General features: G+C 40.5%; 1 protein-coding gene across 28 annotated transcripts in view; it reads right to left on the reverse strand.

The window, feature by feature from the left end:
* The window catches only part of ART3 (ADP-ribosyltransferase 3 (inactive)), a 143,217-nt gene that overhangs the window by 6,249 nt on the left and 116,387 nt on the right, over positions 1-20,581 (reverse strand). For 9 of the 28 annotated variants that reach the window (XM_086405316.1, XM_086405311.1, XM_086405308.1 and 6 more), the window contains exons 4-7: positions 4,521-4,553; positions 3,567-3,593; positions 2,531-2,560; positions 362-394 (exon numbers count right to left, since the gene is read on the reverse strand). In XM_086405316.1, the coding sequence (XP_086261442.1) occupies positions 362-394; positions 2,531-2,560; positions 3,567-3,593; positions 4,521-4,553 (123 nt within the window). Of the gene's footprint in view, positions 1-361; positions 414-2,530; positions 2,561-3,566; positions 3,594-4,520; positions 4,554-20,581 lie in introns of all 28 variants that reach the window. The other 19 variants (XM_086405307.1, XM_086405331.1, XM_086405329.1 and 16 more) reach the window with 5 other exon arrangements.

Genomic DNA, 20,581 nt, shown 5'->3' on the forward strand with positions numbered 1-20,581 from the left:
CAATCTGAGTACACCAGTTTTTGAATGAAACAGTACTGGGTCTAAGACTCTGCTTGGTTTAGTTCTGTTGTCATTACAGTTATTAGCTCTCTGACTGGGCAGGCTTAATAAATCCCTGACCTTTATTTCCTTATTTATGCAAAAGAAAAACCTTGCAGGTTTGTAGTAAGTGATGATTATAAAAGTGCTAAATACATTATTACATGGAACATAAGCAGCTCTCAGTAACTAGAGTTCCTCTGTTTTGGCTTAACTTATTCCTCAAACTCTACATGTCCAGTAATGTCCTTAGTTCTAGGAGTCCTCACATCTCCTTCTAACCCTGAAGCTAGTCTCAGAGAGTAAATAAAGGATCACTTACCAGGAAAGACAGTGGGTTCCTGGCTTTTCATTTCTAAAGATGAGAATAGGAACTATGTAATGATAAATGCAGTAAGCTTGAAAATTAACCTTATATAACTATTTACAAGTGAGAGATGACCCATTCCCAAAGTTTTTAGAGTTTTCAGTAAAAAGGAAGGAGATTTAGCACACTGGTGCCTAAATTACAGAGAGAACTATGGCCAGTGATCCAGGCACTTTTTAGATAAAGCGAAATATCTCTATTGATTTATATTTTTTAGACTCTGACCTATACTTGTCATGATTTATTTTTTTAATAAAATTTCTTGATTATATAAGTAATATAATTATAGACAATTTAGAAAAATATAGGAATTTATTAAAAATTACTCATAATCCCAGATATCAGAGCTATTCATTCTTAATACTGGTACATTTCCTGGTACAAGAAGGAAATATATGTTATAATATATGTATATGAGTATATGCTACATACATTGTCATTACTTTTTCAACTTTACTGAGATATAACTGACATAAAACACTGTATAAGTTTAAGGTGTGCAACATAATGGCCTGAGTTACATATATTGTGGCATGATTACCACAATAAGTTTAGTTTAACATCCAGCATCTCATATAAATACCAAAAAAGAAAGTTTTTTTCCCTTGTGATGAGAACTCTTAGGATCTACTCTTTTAACAATTTTCAAATACACTACACAGCTGTTAACTATAGTCATGTTGTACATTATATTCCTTGTACTTATTTATCTTATAAATGGAAGTTTGTTCAACACTGTAAAATAAATTTGACATTATATTCCATATGCTATTTTTATCCTTTTTTAAAATTTTTATTGGAGTATAACTGACTTACAATGTATTAGTTTCAGAAGTACAGTGAAGTGAATTTATTATACATACACATATGTCCACTCTTTCTTAGATTATTTTCCCATTAAGGCCATTACACAGTATTGAGCAGAGTTTGTTTTTATCCTGTGATTTTTACTGTCACTGTATTGTAAGTACTTTCTCTTATCTTTGGGCTTCCCTGGTGGCACAGTGGTAAAGAATCTGCCTGCTAAGGCAGAAGACATGAGTTCTATCCATGGGTAGGGAAGATCCCCTGGAAAAAGAAATGACAACCCACTCCAGGTATTCTTGCTTGAGAAATCCCATGGACAGAGGAGAATGGTGGGCTGCAGTCCACGGACTGACAAAGAATCAGACACAATCAGTGATTAAAAAACAGTAACATATCTTCAGATATTTTTTGAAAACATGATTTTTAAATTGGTTAGTGTTTCATAATAAGAATGTAACTTATTTAACAATGTCCAACTGTTGGATACTAAGTTTATTTATAAATTTTCACTACTATAACACTGTACAAACATGTCTATACATATTTTGTACACAAACTTTTATGTTTATTTCCTTAGGACAAATATCTAAAAGTGTTACAGCTAGGTTAAAACGTATGGACATTTTAAGACTAGTGTTACAAATTATTGGAATTGTCCTCCAGAGAAGTTTGAATTTATAATCTCATCAGTAATTTATGAGCATGTTTGTGTCCCAGCACCCTTGAAGAATATTATTTTTAAAAAGACCAAAAAACTTGGGAATGAGTCATACTTTAGAATTTACTAAATATCAAATGAATACAGCTAATAGCAACTATACATATATATATAAATAATTATATACACACACATATATACACACATATATATATATATTGGCATATATTTAAATATGTGTGTGTGTATATATATAATCATTTTAATTTAGGAAAAAATGTCATTTTTATGCCCCTGATGAACACCCTAGGTTACAAGAGTTTGTGAAACAATTAATCACACCTTCCTCTATCCATGTAACAGCTAGTATAAAGCAAAAAATAATAGGTTTTCTAGAACTAGTTCCACGTGTGATGTCTCTAACTGTTCTGCTGGGATGACCTATGGATTGTTAGCTAAGAGACAGAGAGAGCTGCTGTATCATCCTTATTAAGAAGGGTACCTGGAACTCAGGAGGGCCTCTGATACATCAAACTCGTAAGCTACAGGTGGGTTCTGCCTCTTCCCACTTTTCCTTACCATTCTATGCCCACCTGCTCCCACCCCTAAGGAAGTTGCCCTACAAATCTAAGCTCCCAGAGTTTATGAAAATGTCTTACCAGGGTTTTCCAGCTTCTGGTTTTCCTCACCTAAGTTACAAAAAGAAACTCATCAGTTTCAAAAACAGACCAAAGTAACTGGGAGTTATCATAGTTACAGTACAACTACTTTAAAGTAAAATGGCCATAAAGATCCACTTGATATCCAGTAAACTAATGCTACTAAATTTAAGTGTCAGCTACAAACTAAACACAGTTGGCTAATAGGGCTGAACAGTCCTCTGGCCCCTTCTACCAAGAAAAACTGTTACATATAGCAAGTCTTCTAGCAATCTCCACAAGCTAGAAAAACGTCTGTCTTGAAGAGGTAGCTGAAGTCCCTGTGAAGAGACCAGTAAAACTTGTGGCTGCCTGAGCCAATAAGAAGTGTTACTAACCAAGTCCTCAGATGCATGAAATGCTTCACACAAGGACAGGAAATACCTTCTAAACATCAAGTAACCTGCATACTTAAGCAAAGACTAGAAACTTTTCTCTCTTCACACTGTAGCCACATGGGCCAAACATGTCATCAAGGAACTTAGATACAAAGAAGTGACCTGAGCCATATCACCATATGGAAACTCAGCGGGGGGCGGGGCAGGTGGGGGGGGGGTGGGGGGCGGGGGTGGGGAGTGGCACGTCTACACCCAGACGTTTTAGTCAAATGATATCAAACACCAGCTTATTTAAGAAAGGCAAAAATATTAACTTTTTACACTTTCATCTGGATGTCTGGTGTCACACAGGCTAACCTCAACGACTTAATATAGAGCTCTCCTATTAAGAGACCTTGGACCTGTCAAGAGTGCCTAGCTCTTTGGGTCCCACCAACCTTACTCCCACATTGTTCAGATGTCCAGAGAGCCCACCCTCTCATTTGAAGGGAGGTAAATTTCCCCAGAATAGATTCTTTTCCCCACTTCCTATCTGCCAAGTTACTCCTTCATAGGTGCAAAGAACTTCTTTTCTTCAGCTAAGAACTGAATTTGCTGAACAGGAAAGAGCTATTAAACACCCATGTACAGGTTATTTTTAAAAATTAGAGCATACTTACCAGGGTTGTAGACAGGTTGAAAATAGTCTAAAATACAAACATGTTTTCATTACATAGTACTATACTCAGAAGTGAATGTCAGGTTCAGTCTATTTTTACATGCTTATTAATTATAAAGATTTGAGTTGGCTTACATCCAAGATACAAACAAAATATGGCAATATGAGAAATAAAATTTCAATCTTGAAAACAAATGGTTACAGATTCATTTTAATTATGTGAAGAAGAATCCACAGAAAAACTAGCCAGGAAAACAGGTAGAAATGGACCCTTATTTTTCAAACTTTTTAACAAAGAAATCTTCAAATAGGATCCATCCAAAGTATGTACCAGCCCAAGGCATTTTCTCGCAACTTCAGTTAAAATCTGTTGAGTCTAATTTGATGATGTCAGGAACATCATCAAATGTTCCTGAACATTCTTAGAATTCCTATTTACCTTTCCAATTCTTTCCCATGGCCCTCTAAGAAAGATTATTTTTGTTATATTCTCCTATTTTCCTCTGAGAAAGCAGACCAAGTTACCATTTTGTCCCCCCGAGTCTTTCCCCCTGAGCTATATTCACTCCATTCCTTCTTCAGTCTCCCAAATATTACTTCCCAAGATGCCAAAACATAGGAATATGAGTCTTACTCTGTGCATAGCAGTCATGTAGGGGTTTTCAGGAGCCCTTAAGTTCCTGTAATGATGGACTAGGGTCAGAGCTGGCAGAGTCCCGGCATGTATAAGGCAAATGCAGTGTTTGAGAGAACAGCCACAGGCAAAGCTGGGGTAGGGTTAAGGTGGATCCCTGCACCCTCCCCCTGAGAAGGTAAGAGAGGCAGCATAACTCTTCCTTGAGAAAGCAAGGGCTGACAGTGTGACAGTATAGTGGGGTGACTCTGACCTATTCCAGGGAGAAATAACACTGACAAAATTCCCATTACAGAGATAATACTTTAAAGCATATCTTACCCATGTTCTCAACACAACTTTCAGTTTTTAGTCCTGAAACACAAAGAGAAAGTTTTATTAGTTAGACATAATCTACCCTATTAAAAACTTCAAATTGGTCTGTTGCTACTGTAATCTGTCATCTCTGAGACTTATAACTTAGTGGGAAGTAAATTACATTTTTGTTTCATAGTATAGTCACTAAAGAGCAGTAGATCTAGATACAACACTTATCTTTTCTGGAATTCAGTTTCCTCATTTATGTCTTTTTTGGGAGATTGCTTCAAATAACCTCCAGAATCCCATCCAAAGGTAACAATAACACTGATTAGTCTGAAAAAATTAGCAGAAAATTTATCTGTTTAACTAACCCTCTCTTCAGATACTAAATATCCTCAACAGTTAACCTATCCCTTTACTATGACAATTTGTACCCACTGGAGAAAAAGAATCTCAATCAGAGCTTCAAGATCCTGGAATATATGAACAGCATCCTTTGTATTCACATAGAGAGACGCAGTTGATGTGCCCCAGAACACTGATCCACGCGTAAGGAAATGCGCCATCTTCTGGAGAGCAGGAACATGAAATCGAATGGCACGTGTGGATAGGCCCGCGAGCCTCTTGCTCGTGATGCCCTAGAAAGAATCACCAATGAGTGCTGCAGTGACTCCTCTGAGACTTGACATAAAGGGGAATCTGCCAGCTTGCCCAACAAAGGCTAAGCCAAGAAATTCAATGAAAGGGTGTTTAGTTTTAGTGCCAGCATGAGTCATGGAGGGCTTCCCAGACACCACAGGAAGGTCTAGATGTCATATGTTCTCTTCTGTTTTCTTCTCTTAGTCTGGTTAGCTCACACACCTCATCTGGAACTTCAACTCCCTGAGAATGAACCTCTCAATCTAAGATGCAGATATGAAACACCTGGCTTCATTATGAGACATGCTCACTGACAACTGCCCTCAGATCCTGTTCCATTTATGGAGTTTCAACAAGAATCCAGGTGACTTGGTCCAGTTTCTACTGGCCCAGGAAATCTGTAAGAATCTGGATGGTACCCTGAGGCCAACCTTGGTGTTTGGCTATACAAGACATTTTTTTGAAAGTTCTAGAGACTATTAGAAAATGCTGTCTCAGCAGGTGATGAGTGGGTGCAAGCCTTACCCAGAAGTTTTAGTTGAGGGAAAGGTGAGGGTGAGGGGAGCTGTGGATGAAAAAGCTACCAACATGATAGATTCAGCCTGGGGACAAGCACTGGGGAATTTTAAAAGCCTTCATCTTTTTTCTGTAGCACAAATTAAGAGCACGTTTCTCAAAGTATCGGGAAGATCCCCTGGAGAAGGAAATGGCAGTCCATTCCAGTATTTCTGCCTGGTGAATCCCATGGACAGAGGAGCCTGGCAGGCTACAGTTCATGGGGTCACAGAGTCAGACACGACTGAGTGACTAACAGTTTCAAGTTCTCAAAACATAGTCTTCCAATCATACACCTCAGGATCACCCAGGCACTTATTAAAATTGTAAATTCTAAGACTCTAGCCGGGACTACTGATACATAATTTCTGGGAAAGATAACTTTATTGCATTAAAATCTACATTTTAAACAAGCACTCTAAGTGTTAGGCAAAAAAATTTGAAAGCTTATCCTTAGTAGATTGCTGTTGTTTACCTAAGTCAGAGACCCCACTGACTGTAGTCTGCTAGGCTCCTCTGTCCATGCGATTTCCCAGGCAAGAATACTGAAGTGGGATGCCATTTTCTTCTCCAGGGGATCTTTCTGACCCAGGGATCGAACCCCCATCTCATGCACTGGCAGGTGGATTCTTCACCACTGAGCCACCTGGGAATCCCATAGTAGAAGACAGGTATCTCTTAATGTTTAACACAGATCCATTTATATGAGACTGCATTTCTCCTCCCGTTTTGAGCCTAGGTTTAAGTTCCCATTAGGGTTTTCAGCAGCAGGAATCAAACTATTTTGGGTTAAAGCTCAACGTTCAGAAAACAAAGATCATGGCATCTGGTCCCATCACTTCATGGGAAATAGATGGGGAAAACAGTGGAAACAGTGTCAGACTTTATTTTTGGGGGCTCGAAAATCACAGCAGATGGTGACTGCAGCCATGAAATTAAAAGACGCTTACTGCTTGGAAGGAAAGTTATGACCAACCTAGATAGCATATTCAAAAGCAGAGACATTACTTTGCCAACAAAGGTCCGTCTAGTCAAGGCTATGGTTTTTCCTGTGGTCATGTATGGATGTGAGAGTTGGACTGTGAAGAAGGCTGAGCGCCGAAGAATTGATGCTTTTGAACTGTGGTGTTGGAGAAGACTCTTGAGAGTCCCTTGGACTGCAAGGAGATCCAACCAGTCCATTCTGAAGGAGATCAGCCCTGGGATTTCTTTGGAAGGAATGATGCTAAAGCTGAAACTCCGGTACTTTGGTTACCTCATGCGAAGAGTTGACTCACTGGAAAAGACTCTGATGCTGGGAGGGGTTGGGGACAGGAGGAGAAGGGGACGACAGAGGATGAGATGGTTGGATGGCATCACCAACTCGATGGACCTGAGTTTGAGTGAACTCCAGGAGATGGTGATAGACAAGGAGGCCTGGCGTGCTGTGATTCATGGGGTCGCAAAGAGTCGGACACAACTGAGTGACTGAACTGAACTGAAAGAAGTAGCAGGGTTGGGGGAGAGATCAAGACGATGAGTTGGAGAACATGGAGCTCACCTCATACCAATGAATGCATCAAAAATACATCTACACATAGAACAATTCTCACAGAAAACCAACTGGAAGCTGTCTGAAGAGCTCTTACACAACCAAAGCGGTGAAAAAGATTCCCACGGATGGAATGAAAAAAGGCATCAGGATGGGACAGGCACCCTGCGGAGAGATGTGTGAAGCAGGGAGGGTCTGCAAAGGCAGGCCCTCACTCTGCGAAGGCCCTCTGTCTGCTGGGAGGTCAGAGGAGCTGCAGGGCTTGGACTTTGATTGTGAGGTGTGCAAACCTACTGGCCTGCTAGGCCTCAAGGTGGACAGAGATACGCCAACAGCTTCCACCTCACAGCCCTTCTGAGACTGAAAGACATGCTGGGTGGGCCGCTAGTATGTAGAGTAGCCAGGTGGTGAAACTCCAGGAGGTGGACCCTGAGGGAGGACTCTGTCAAGCCAAGGGGAGACAGCCCGAAGGGCCCGTGGTGTTAGTTCAGTTCAGTTGCTCAGTCACATCTGACTCTTTGCGACCCCATGGACTGCAGCACACCAGGCCTCCCTGTCCATCAACAACTCCTGGAGCTTACTCAAACTCATGTCCATCACGTCGGTGATGCTATCCAACCATCTCATCCTGTTGTCCCCTTATCCTCCTGCCTTCAATCTTTCCCAGCATCAGGGTATTTTCCAAGGAGTTAGTTCTTTTCATCAGGCAGCCAAACTATTAGGGTTTCAGCTTCAGCATCAGTCCTTCCAATGAATATTCAGGACTGATCTCCTTTAGGATGGACGGGTTTGATCTCCTCGCAGTCCAAGGGACTCTCAAGAGTCTTCTCCAACACCACAGTTCAAAAGCATCAGTTCTTCAGTGCTAAGCTTTCTTTATGGTCCAATTCTCACATCCATACATGACTACTGGAAAAATCATAGTCTTGACTAGACGGACCTTTGTCGACAATGTCTCTGATTTTTAATATGCTGTCTAGGTTGGTTATAGTTTTTCTTCCAAGGAGCAAGTATCTTTTAATTTCATGGCTGCAATCACCATTTGCAGTGATTTTGGAGCCCCCAAAAATAAAGTCTGACACTGTTTCCACATCTGTTTGCCATGAAGTGATGGGACCAGATGCCATGACCTTAGTTTTCTGAATGCTGCGTTTTAACCCAACTTTTTCACTCTCCTCTTTCACTTTCATCAACAGGCTCTTTGGTTCTTCTTCACTTTCTGCCATAAAGGTGGTGTTATCTGCATATCTGAGGTTATTGGTATTTCTCCCAGCAATCTTGATTCCAGCTTGTGCTTCATCCAGCCTGGCATTTTGCATGATGTACTCTCCATATAAGTTAAATAAGCAGGGTGACAATATACAGCCTTGGAGTACTTCTTTCCCAATTTGGAACCAGTCTGTTGTTCCATGTCCAGTTCTAACTGTTGCTTCTTGACTTGCCTACAGATTTCTCAGGAGGCAGGTAAGGTGGTCTGGTATTCCCATCTCTTTCAGAATTTTCCAGTTTGTTGTGATCCACACAGTCAAAGGCTTTGGCATAGTCAATAAAGCAAAAGTAGACGTTTTTCTGGAACTCTCTTGCTTTTTCAATAATTCAGCGGACGTTGACAATTTGATCTCTGGTTCCCCTGCCTTTTCTAAATCCAGCCTGAACATCTGGAAGTTCACGGTTCAGGTATTGCTGAAGCCTGGCTTGGAGAATTTTGAGCATTACTTTACTAGCGTGTGAGATGAATGAGATTGTGCAGTAGTTTGAGCATTCTTTGGCATTGGCTTTTCCAGTCCTGTGGCCACTGCTGAGTTTTCCAAATTTGCTGACATACTGAGTGCAGCACTTTCACAGCATCATCTTTCAGGATTTGAAATAGCTCAACTGGAATTCCATCACCCCTACTAGCTTTGTTCGTAGTGATGCTTTCTAAGGCCCACTTGACTTTGCATTCCAGGATGTCTGGCTCTAGGTGAGTGATCACACCATCATGATTATCTGGGTCATGAAGATCTTTTTTGCGTGGTTCTTCTGTGTATTCTTGCCACGTCTTCTTAATATCTTCTGCTTCTGTTAGGTCCATACTATTTCTGTCCTTTATTGTGTGCATCTTTGCAGGAAATGTTCCCTTTGTATCTTTAATTTTCTTGAAGAGATCTCTAGTCTTTCCCATTCTATTATTTTCCTCTATTTCTTTGCATTCATCATTGAGGAAGGCATTCTTATCTCTCCTTGCTATTCTTTGGAACTCTGCATTCACATGGTCTGGGCCAAACCAGAGCCGACTGCCAGAATTCATGGAGGGGCTGGGCTCCAGCAGTGGACTTTGTTGGTGTTCACAGTGGGTAGCAGGCAAGGTAGATAGTCCCCTTGGGAGGAGTACTCAGCTGGGGTGTTCCAGTTCTGCCCACCTCACATAGCAACTTACAGCTGGATCTGGGGTAGACAGGTCCTGGGGAGAACCCTATCACAGAGGCAGCCCCAATGCCAGGCGGCAACACAACCACCTTGATTCCTGCAGCCACAATGCCCCAGCCTCCAGCACCAGCTGAACACTAGGCAAGAAACGCATGAGACCTTGGACTGCTTCTGGGCAGAACTGTGGGGGCCTGCTTGGGCACAGATTCACTACGACCACATGGGCCTCACCTGATTAAGTGCTCACCTCCTTGGGGACAGATCACATACTTAAGGGCAATGGAGCCTTATAGAACTGACCCTCAGGATTTCCACTGGGGAGCAGATCCCACCCCACAAGAGGAGGGAAAAGGAGGCCCTGCCCAACATCCGGTGCAGGCTCTAGTCACCACACTACCAGTCACCCCTTATCAAGAGGATAACAGTCAGAGCACTTTGAAGGAAAAGATGCCATGCCAAAAGAAGCCCTCACACCAAAATTACTGGACCCACAGTCTATTCAGGGATGCTCCCACATGAAAGCCAGCCCTTCAAAACCACAGAAGACAACTGTTTCCCCTAAATTTAAAGAGACAGGTAAATGTAAGTAAAATTTAAAAAGCACAGGAACCACTCCCAGTTAAAAGAACAAGAGAAATCCTCTGAAAGAACAAATAATGAAACAGACCTCTCCAGTCTACCTGACTCTAAGTTCAAAAAGGAGGTTAAAAAAAAAATGTTAAAGGAATAAAGATTATTGACAGAAATGCAGAATCATTGTAACAAGGAACTAGAAACTATAAAGAAGATCCAATCAAAATTAAACAACTCAACTGCCAAGATAAAAATCAATCTAGAAGTAAAGAATAGGAGACTAAATAATGCAGAATGGATAAGTGATCTGAATAATGGAATACTGGAATTTCCAGAATAATGGAAATCCTCCAATCAGAACAAAAGACACAAATTTTAAAAAATGATAGCATTAAAGAAGGTCTATGAGATAAAAGTATGCCAATCTACACATAATAGGGGTTCCAGAAGAAAAGAAAGAAGGGTATTAAAAGTGCATTTCAGGGAATTCTCTGGTGGTCCAATGGTTAAGACTCAGCGCTTGCACTGCCATGGGCCTGGGTTCAATCCTTGGTCAGGGAACCAAGATCCCACAAGTTGCACGGTGTAGCCAAAAAAAAAAAAAAAAAGGATTTGAAGAAATTATGGCTGAAAATTTACCAAATCTAAAAAAGGAAACAGATACCTAGGTACAGAAAGCACAGAGGGTCCCAAGTAAGATGCACCTAAACAGACCAATACCATGACATACTGTGATTAAAATGGACAAAGTTCAAGAGAGGAATGTAAAGGCAGCAAAAGAGAAACAAAGAGTCAGTTACAAAGGAACCCCCAAAAGGCTATTAGCTAATTTCTCTGCAGAAACTTTGCAGCCAGAAGGAAGTGGCATGATATATTCAAAGTCATGAAAGGGAAAGGTCCGCAACCTAGGTTACTCTACCCAGCAAGGTTATCCTTTAGACTAAAAGGAGAGATAAAGGATTTCTTAAACAAGCAAAAACCAGAATACAGCAGTACCAAACCCAACCTAAAAGAAATATTGAAAGGTCTTATCTAACTAGGAAAGAATCAAGAATCTACAGAAAAGGGAAAATCATAATAGGAAATGCAAATACATAAAAGAATTGAAGATCACTTAAATAAGCGACATGACTGAGCGACTGAACTGAACTAAACTAAATAAGCCAGGTCACAGATTAAAAAATGATCAAAAAATTTCGTAGAAGTGATAACTACAATTAATAGCAAAAAGATAAACATTATGATGTAAAACAGGTCATCAAAATAAAAAATATAAGGGAAGGCAGGAAAAAAATGTATATCTTTTAGAATGTGTCTGAACTTACATAACTACCAATCTAATGCAAGTATAACCAAGGTAACCACAAATCAAAATCATACAACAGTCACAAAAACAAAAAGAAAGCAACTCAAGCACAAAAGAAAACCATCAAACAACAAAAAGAAGAAATGAACAAGCAAGAATTACAAAATCATCTGGAAAACAAGGTTTTAAAATGGCAATAAACATATACTTGTCAATAATTAGTTTAAATGTTGACACACTAAATGCTCCAATCAACAGAACAGAATGGCAGTTTAAAAAACAAACAAACAATAGTATGTTGTTAACAAGAGACTCACATTAGGGCGAAAGAGATACACAGATTGAAAGTGAGGGGATGGAAAAGGGTATTTCATTCAAATGAAAACAGCAAGAAAGCAGGGGTAGCAATATTCACATTAGGCAACACAAACTTTAAAACAAAGTCCATAAAGAAAGACAAAGACAAAAACTATATAATGATCATGGTTCAACACTAAGTAAATCAATGTGATATTCCACATTAACAAAAGGAAAGACAAAATCACACGACCATCTCAAAAGATGCAGAAAAAGCATCTGATAAAATTCAATATCCATTCATGACAAAAACTCTCACCAAGGTGGCACAGCTCAACACAATAAAAGCCATTTACAATAAACCCATAGCCAACATCATACTCAACGGTGAGAAGCTGAAAGCCTTCCTGCTCATTTAGGAATAAGACAAGCCAACTCTCACCACTACTATCTAATATAGTATTAGAAATCCCAGCAAAGGAATCAGATTAGAAAAACAAACGTATCCAAATTTGAGGGGAACAGGTAAAACTGTCACTATTTGCAGATGACATGATATTCGATACAGAGGGCCCTACAGACTTCACACAAAAACTATTAGAACTAATAAATGATTTCAACAAGTTAGTAGGATATAAGATTAATATACAGAAATCTGTTGCATTTCTTTATGCTAACAACGGAATATCAGAAAGTAAAAAAGCAATGCTCTTTATTCAGTTCAGTTCAGTTCAGTCGCTCAGTCGTGTCCGACTCTTTGTGACCCCATGAATCGCAGCACGCCAGGCCTCCCTGTCCATCACCAACTCCCGGAGTTCACTCATACTCACATCCATCGAGTCGGTGATGCCATCCAGCCATCTCATCCTCTGTTGTCCCCTTCTCCTCCTGCCCCCAATCCCTCCCAGCATCAGAGTCTTTTCTGAAGAGTCAACTCTTCGCATGAGGTGGCCAAAGTACTGGAGTTTCAGCTTTAGCATCAGTCCTTCCAAAGAACATCCAGGACCAATCTCCTTTAGAATGGATTGGTTGGATCTCCTTGCAGTCCAAGGGACTTTGAAGAGTCTTCTCCAACACCACAGTTCAAAAGCATCAATTCTTCGGTGCTCAGCTTTCTTCACAGTCCAACTCTCACATCCATACATGACCACAGGAAAAACCATAGCCTTGACTAGACGGACCTTTGTTGGCAAAGTAATGTTTCTGCTTTTCAATATGCTATCTAGGTTGGTCATAACTTTCCTTCCAAGGAGTAAGTGTCTTTTAATTTCATGGCTGCAGTCACCATCTCCAGTGATTTTGGAGTCCCCAAAAATATAACCATGTCCAAAAAATACCCAGGAATAAACTTTTAACTATGGGCATGAAAGAGCTATACACTGCAAACTATAAAACACTGAAGGAAATTGATAATTTTCAAGTAAACTGAAGATGATTCAAAGAAATGGAAAGGTGTCCCATGCTCTTAGACTGGGATTATTATTAAAATGGCCATACTACCCAAAGCAATCTACAGATTTAATGCAAACCCTATCAAAATCTCCATTCCATGTTCACAATGCTAGAACTAATAACCCTAAAATTTATATGGAACCATAAAAGACCCAGAACTGCCAAAGCAATACTGAACAAAAGAACAAAGCTGGAGACATAAGCCTCCCAGACTTTAGACAATACTACAAAGCTATAGTAATCAAACGGCATGGAATTGCCACAAAAACGTATGTCAATTGAACAGAATAGACAGCCCAGACATAAAGCAACACACCTACAGCCAATTAACCTGCAACAAAGGAGGCAAGAACACATAATGAAGAAAGTCTCTTCAATAAGTAGTACTGGGAAAGCTGGACAGTTAACAGAAAAATCAATGAAATCAGAGCACGCCCCTACACCATATACAAAAATAAACTCAAATGGTATAAAGAACTAAATATAAGACATAATACCATACAACTGAAAGTGAAAGCTGCTCAGATCAGATCAGATCAGTCGCTCAGTAGTGTCCAACTCTTTGCGACCCCATGAATCACAGCACGCCAGGCCTCCCTGTCCATTACCAACTCCCAGAGTTCACTCAGACTCACGTCCATCGAGTCAGTGATGCCATCCAGCCATCTCATCCTCTGTTGTCCCCTTCTCCTCCTGCCCCCAATCCCTCCCAGTATCAGGGTCTTTCCCAATGAGTCAACTCTTTGCATGAGGTGGCCAAAGTATTGGAGTTTCAGCTTTAGCATCATTCCTTCCAAAGAAATCCCAGGGCTGATCTCCTTCAGAATGGACTGGTTGGATCTCCTTGCAGTCCAAGGGACTCTCAAGAGTCTTCTCCAACACCACAGTTCAAAAGCATCAATTCTTCGGCGCTCAGCCTTCTTCACAGTCCAACTCTCACATCCATACGTGACCACAGGAAAAACCATAGCCTTGACCAGACGAACCTTTGTTGGCAAAGTAATGTCTCTGCTTTTGAATATGCTATGTAGGTTGGTCATAACTTTCCTTCCAAGGAGCAAGTGTCTTTTATTTATTTATTTTTTTTAATTTTTTTAAAATTTTATTTTAATTTTAAACTTTACATAATTGTATTAGTTTTGCCAAATATCAAAATGAATCCATCACAGGTATACATGTGCTCCCCATCCTGAACCTTCCTCCCTCCTCCCTCCCCATACCATCCCTCTGGGTCGTCCCAGTGCACTAGCCCCAAGCATCCAGTATCGTGCATTAAACCTGGACTGGCATCTCGTTTCATACATGATATTTTACATGTTTCAATGCCATTCTCCCAAATCTTCCCACCCTCTCCCTCTCCCACAGAGTCCATAAGACTGTTCCATACATCAGTGTCTCTTTTGCTGTCTCGTACACAGGGTTATTGTTAGCATCTTTCTAAATTCCATATATATGCATTAGTATACTGTATTGGTGTTTTTCCTTCTGGCTTACTTCACTCTGTATAATAGGCTCCAGTTTCATCCACCTCATTAGAACTGATTCAAATGAATTCTTTTTAATGGCTGAGTAATACTCCATTGTGTATATGTACCACAGCTTTCTTATCCATTCATCTGCTGATGGACATCTAGGTTGCTTCCATGTCCTGGCTACTATAAACAGTGCTGCGGCAAGTGTCTTTTAATTTCATGGCTGCAGTCACCATCTGCAGTGATTTGGGAGCCCAGAAAAATAAAGTCTGACGCTGTTTCCACTGTTTCCCCATCTCTTTCCCATGAAGTGATGGGACTGGATACCATGATCTTAGTTTTCTGAATGTTGAGCTTTAAGCCAACTTTTTCACTCTCCACTTTCACCTTCATCAAGAGACTTTTTAGTCCCTCTTCACTTTCTGCCAAAAGGGTGGTATCATCTGCATATCTGAGGTTATTGATATTTCTCCCAGCAATCTTGATTCCAGCTTGACCCAAGATGGATGGGTCATGGTGGAGAGATCTGACAGAATGTGGTCCACTGGAGAAGGGAATGGCAAACCACTTCAGTATTCTTGCCTTAAGAACCCCATGAACAGTATGAAAAGGCAAAATGATAGGATACTGAAAGAGAAACTCCCCAGGTCAGTAGGTGCCCAATATGCTACTGGAGATCAGTGGAGAAATAACTCCAGAAAGAATGAAGGGATGGAGCCAAAGCAAAAACAATACCCAGCTGTGGATGTGACTGGTGATAGAAGCAAGGACCAATGCTGTAAAGAGCAATATTGCATAGGAACCTGGAATGTCAGGTCCATGTATCAAGGCAAATTGGAAGTGGTCAAACAAGAGATGGCAAGAGTGAATGTCGACATTCTAGGAATCAGCGAACTGAAATGGACTGAAATGGGTGAATTTAACTCAGGTGACCATTGTATCTACTACTGCGGGCAGGAATCCCTCAGAAGAAATGGAGTAGCCATCATGGTCAACCAAAGAGTCTGAAATGCAGTACTTGGATGCAATCTCAAAAACGACAGAATGATCTCTGTTCGTTTCCAAGGCAAACCATTCAATATCACAGTAATCCAAGTCTATGCCCCAACCAGTAACGCTGAAGAAGCTGAAGTTGAACGGTTCTATAAAGACCTACAAGACCTTTTAGAACTAACACCCAAAAAAGATGTCCTTTTCATTACAGGGGACTGGAATGCAAAAGTAAGAAAGCTGCTTAGTTCTGTCCAACTCTTTGTGACCCCATGGACTATATAGTCCATGGAATTTTCTAGGCCAGAATACTGGAGTGGGCAGCCTTTTCCTTCTCCAGGGGATCTTCCCAACCCAGGGATCTAACCCAGGTCTCCTAAACTGCAGGTGGACTCTTCAGCTGAGCCACAAGGAAAGCCCAATAATATTGGAGTGGGTAACCTATCCCTTCTCCAGTGGATTTTCTCAACCCAGGAATTGAACTGGTGTCTCCTGCATTGCAGGCAGACTCTTTACCAACTGAGCTATCATTGATCCTCAGTGATCAATGTAAAGAAATAGAGAAAAACAACAGAATTGGAAAGACTAGAGATCTGTTCAAGAAAATTAGGGATACCAAAGGAACATTTCATGCAAAGATGGGCAAATAAAGGACAAAACGGTATGGACCTAACAGAAACAGAAGATATTAAGAAAAGGTGCCAAGAATACACAGAAGAACTGCATAAAAAAGATGTTAATGACCCAGATAACCACTATGGTGTGATCACTCAACTAGAGCCAGACATCCTGGAGTCCAAAGTGAAGAGGGCCTTAGGAAGCATCACTACAAACAAAGCTAGTGGAGGTGATGAATTCCAGTTGAGCTACTTCAAATCCTAAAAAATGATGCTGTGAAAGCACTGCACTCAATATGCCAGCAAATTTGGAAAACTCACCAGGGGCCACAAGACTGGAAAAGGTCAGTTTTCATTCCAATCCCAAAGAAAGACGATGCCAAAGAATGTTCAAACTACCACACAATTGCCCTCATCTCACACACTAGCAAAGTAATGCTCAAAATTCTCCAAGCCAGGCTTCAACAGTATGTGAACCAAGAACTTCCAGATGTTTGAACTGGGTTTAGAAAAGGCAGAGGAACCAGAGATCAAATTGTCAACATCCGTTGGATCATAGAAAAAGTGAGAATTCCAGAAAAACACCTACTTCTGCTCTATTGATTACGCCAAAGCCTTTAACTGTGTGGATCACGACAAACAGTGAAAAATTCTTAAAGAGATGGGAATACCAGATCACCTTACCTGCCTCTGGAGAAATCTATATGCAGGTCAAGAAGCTACAGTTAGAACTGAACATGGAACAACAGACTGGTTCCAAATTGGGAAAGGAGTACTTCCAGGCTGTATATTGTCACCCTGCTTATTTAACTTATATGGAGAGTACATCATGCAAAATGCCAGGCTGGATGAAGCACAAGCTGCAGATGACACCACCCTTATGACAGAAATTGAAAAGGAATTGAAGAGCCTCTTGATGAGTAAGAGGAGAGTGAAAAGTTACTTTAAAAGTCAACATTCAAAAAACTAAGATCATGGCATCCGGTCCCATCACTTCATGGCAAACTGATGGGGAAACAATGGAAATAGTGACAGATTTTATTTTATTGGACTACAAAATCACTGCAGATGGTGACTGCAGCCATGAAATTAAAAGATGCTTGCTCCTTGGCAGAAGAGCTACGACCAATCTAGACAGCATATTAAAAAGCAGAGACATTACTTCGCCAACAAATGTCCATCTAGTCAAAACTATGGTTTTTCCAGTGGTCATGTATGGGTGTGAGAGCTGGACTATAAAGAAAGCTGAGCACTGAAGGACTGATGCTTTTGAACTGTGGTGTTGGAAAAGACTCTTGAGGGTCCCTTGAACTGCAAGGAGATCCAACCAGTTCATCCTAAAGGAAATCAGTCCTGAATATTTACTGGAAGGACTGATGCTGAAGCTTCAGCTTCAGCACTTTGGCCACCTGATGTGAACTGGAAAAGATCTTGATGCTGGGAAAGATTGAAGGCAGGAGGAGAAGGGAATGACAGAAGATGAGATGGTTGGATGGCATCACTGACTTGATGGACATGAGTCTGAGCAAGCTCCCAGAGTTGTTGACGACAGGGAAGCCTGGTGTGCTGCAATCCATGGGGTCACAGAGTTGGACATGACTGAGCAACTGAACTGACTTGAACCATAAAACTCCTAGAAAAGAACATAAGCAAAACATTCTCTGGCATAAATTGCAGCAAAATGTTGTTAGATCAGTCTCCCAGGGCAAATGAAATAAAGGCAAAAATAGACAAATGGGACCTAATCAAAGTTAAAAGCTTTTGCACAGCAAAGGAAACCATCAACAAAATGAAAAGACAACCTGAAGAAAGTAACTGACAAGTTACTATCAAAAATACATGAATAGCTCATACAACTCAATGTTCATGTTCATGTGCAAGTTGCTCAGTCGTGTCCAACTCTTTGCAACCTCATGGACTTTACTGTCCATGGAATTCTCCAGGCCAGAACACTGGAGTGGGTAGCCTTTCCCCTTTCCAGGGGATTTTCCCAACCCAGGGATAAAACCAGGGTCTCCCACATTGCAGGTGGATTCTTTACCAACTGAGCCACAAGGGAAGCCCAAGCAACTCAATAGCAAAAAAAAAAAAAAAGAAATGTAAAGAAGACTTCAATAGAAATTTTTCCAAAGACAACATTCATATAGCCAACAGGCACATGAAAAGATGCTCAATATCATAATTATTAAAGAAAGGCAAATCAAAATGACAATGAGGTATCACCTCACAACCTGAACAGACAGCTATTATCAAAAAGTCTGCAAATAATAAATACTGGAGAGAAATGTGGAGAAAAGGAAACTCTCTTATACAATGTAAATTCGTACACCCACTATGGAAAACAGTATTGAGGCTCTTGAAGAAAATAAAAACTGAACTACCATACAATCCAGCAATCCCACTCCTGGGCAAATATCTGGATAAAATTCTAATTTGAAAAATACATGCACCCAAATGTTCACAGCAGCACTACATAGAATGAGCAAGACATGGAAACAATCTAAGCATCCACCAGCTGACTGCCTTAAGAAGATGTGTGTGTGGGGGGTGTGTGTGTATACATACACATACACTACACACACACACACAATGGAATATTACTCAGCCACAAGAAGGAATGAAATAATGACACTGCAACACAGAAGGACCTAGAGAATATCACACTAAATGAAGTAAAGTCTAAACAATAAGGATTTACCATATAACACCATAAGCTATATACATAATGTCCAGTATAACCTATAATGGAAAATAACCTGAAAAAATACATAAAACTTAATCATTCTGTACACTTGAAACTAAGACAATATTGTAAGTCAACTATACTTGAATAAAAAAGTAGCAGGGTTAAAAGTGGGTAAGAGATTGATTCAGAAATAAACAGGATAAGACACATATATAGGGACTGAAAAAGGGAATATAACTACAGATTCAACAGGTGTAAAAAGACATGAGGTTATTATGATTAGCTTTATGCCAATAAATTTGAAATCTAAGGCAAATGGACAATTCCTAGGAAAATGTAGCTTATCAAAAATAACTCAAAAATAAATAGAAAACTCAAATGGTATTTTAACTATTTTAAGCAGTTTAAACTTTTTGCACAAAGGAAAAATATCAGGATAGTCTGGTTTTTACAGAATACTAAAGAGAAAGGAGCTGCATAGAGAACCCCAGATATCTTTAGGGTTTCCAGGACTCACCAAAGTACTGATCAGTTTACTTGTGTAAGGACTCTACCCAAGGACAGTGAAAGAACTCAGAGGATGAAGAATAGTGCCTATTCCTATCTGCCACACTGGAAACCTTGTAAGCTGTCATTTTAGCAAGAAGCTCTATGGTAAGAAGACTTAGAAGCAGTTCAGTTCAGTTGCTCAGTCGTTTCCAACTCTTTGCGACCCCATGAATCGCAGCACACCAGGCCTCCCTGTCCATCACCAACTCCCGGAGTTCACTCAAGACTCACGTCCACCAAGTCAGTGATGCCATCCAGCCATCTCATCCTCTATCGTCCCCTTCTCCTCCTGCCCCCAATCCCTCCCAGCATCAGGGTCTTTTCCAATGAGTCAGCTCTTCGCATCAGGTGGCCAAAGTACTGGAGTTTCAGCTTCAGCATCAGTCCTTCCAAAGAAATCCCAGGGCTGATCTCCTTCAGAATGGACTAGTTGGATCTCCTTGCAGTCCAAGGGACTCTCAAGAGTCTTCTCCAACACCACAGTTCAAAAGCATCAATTCTTCGGTGCTCAGCCTTCTTCACAGTCCAACTCTCACATCCATACATGAACACAGGAAAAACCATAGCCTTGACTAGATGGACCTTTGTTGGCAAAGTAATATCTCTGCTTTTGAATATGCTGTCTAGGTTGGTCACAACTTTCCTTCCAAGGAGTAAGCGTCTTTTAATTACATGACTGCAATCACCATCTGCAGTGATTTTGGAGCCCAAAAAAATAAAGTCTGCCACTGTTTCCACTGTTTCCCCATCTATCCACCATGAAGTGATGGGACCAGATGCCATGATCTTAGTTTTCTGAATGTTGAGCTTTAAGGCAACTTTTTCACTCTCCTCTTTCACTTTCATCAACAGGCTTTTTAGTTCCTCTTCACTTTCTGCCATAAGGGTGGTATCATCTGCATATCTGAGATTATTGATATTTCTCCCGGCAATTTGATTCCAGCTTGTGCTTCTTCCAGCCCAGCGTTTCTCAGAAGCAGTTCAGACAATCGTAAATAAAACCCTC

This window comes from Bos grunniens, chromosome 6 (genome assembly GCF_055505025.1).
Source record: "Bos grunniens cultivar Pamir isolate PY7600 chromosome 6, Bosgru_T2T1.0, whole genome shotgun sequence".
NCBI lineage: Eukaryota > Metazoa > Chordata > Mammalia > Artiodactyla > Bovidae > Bos > Bos grunniens.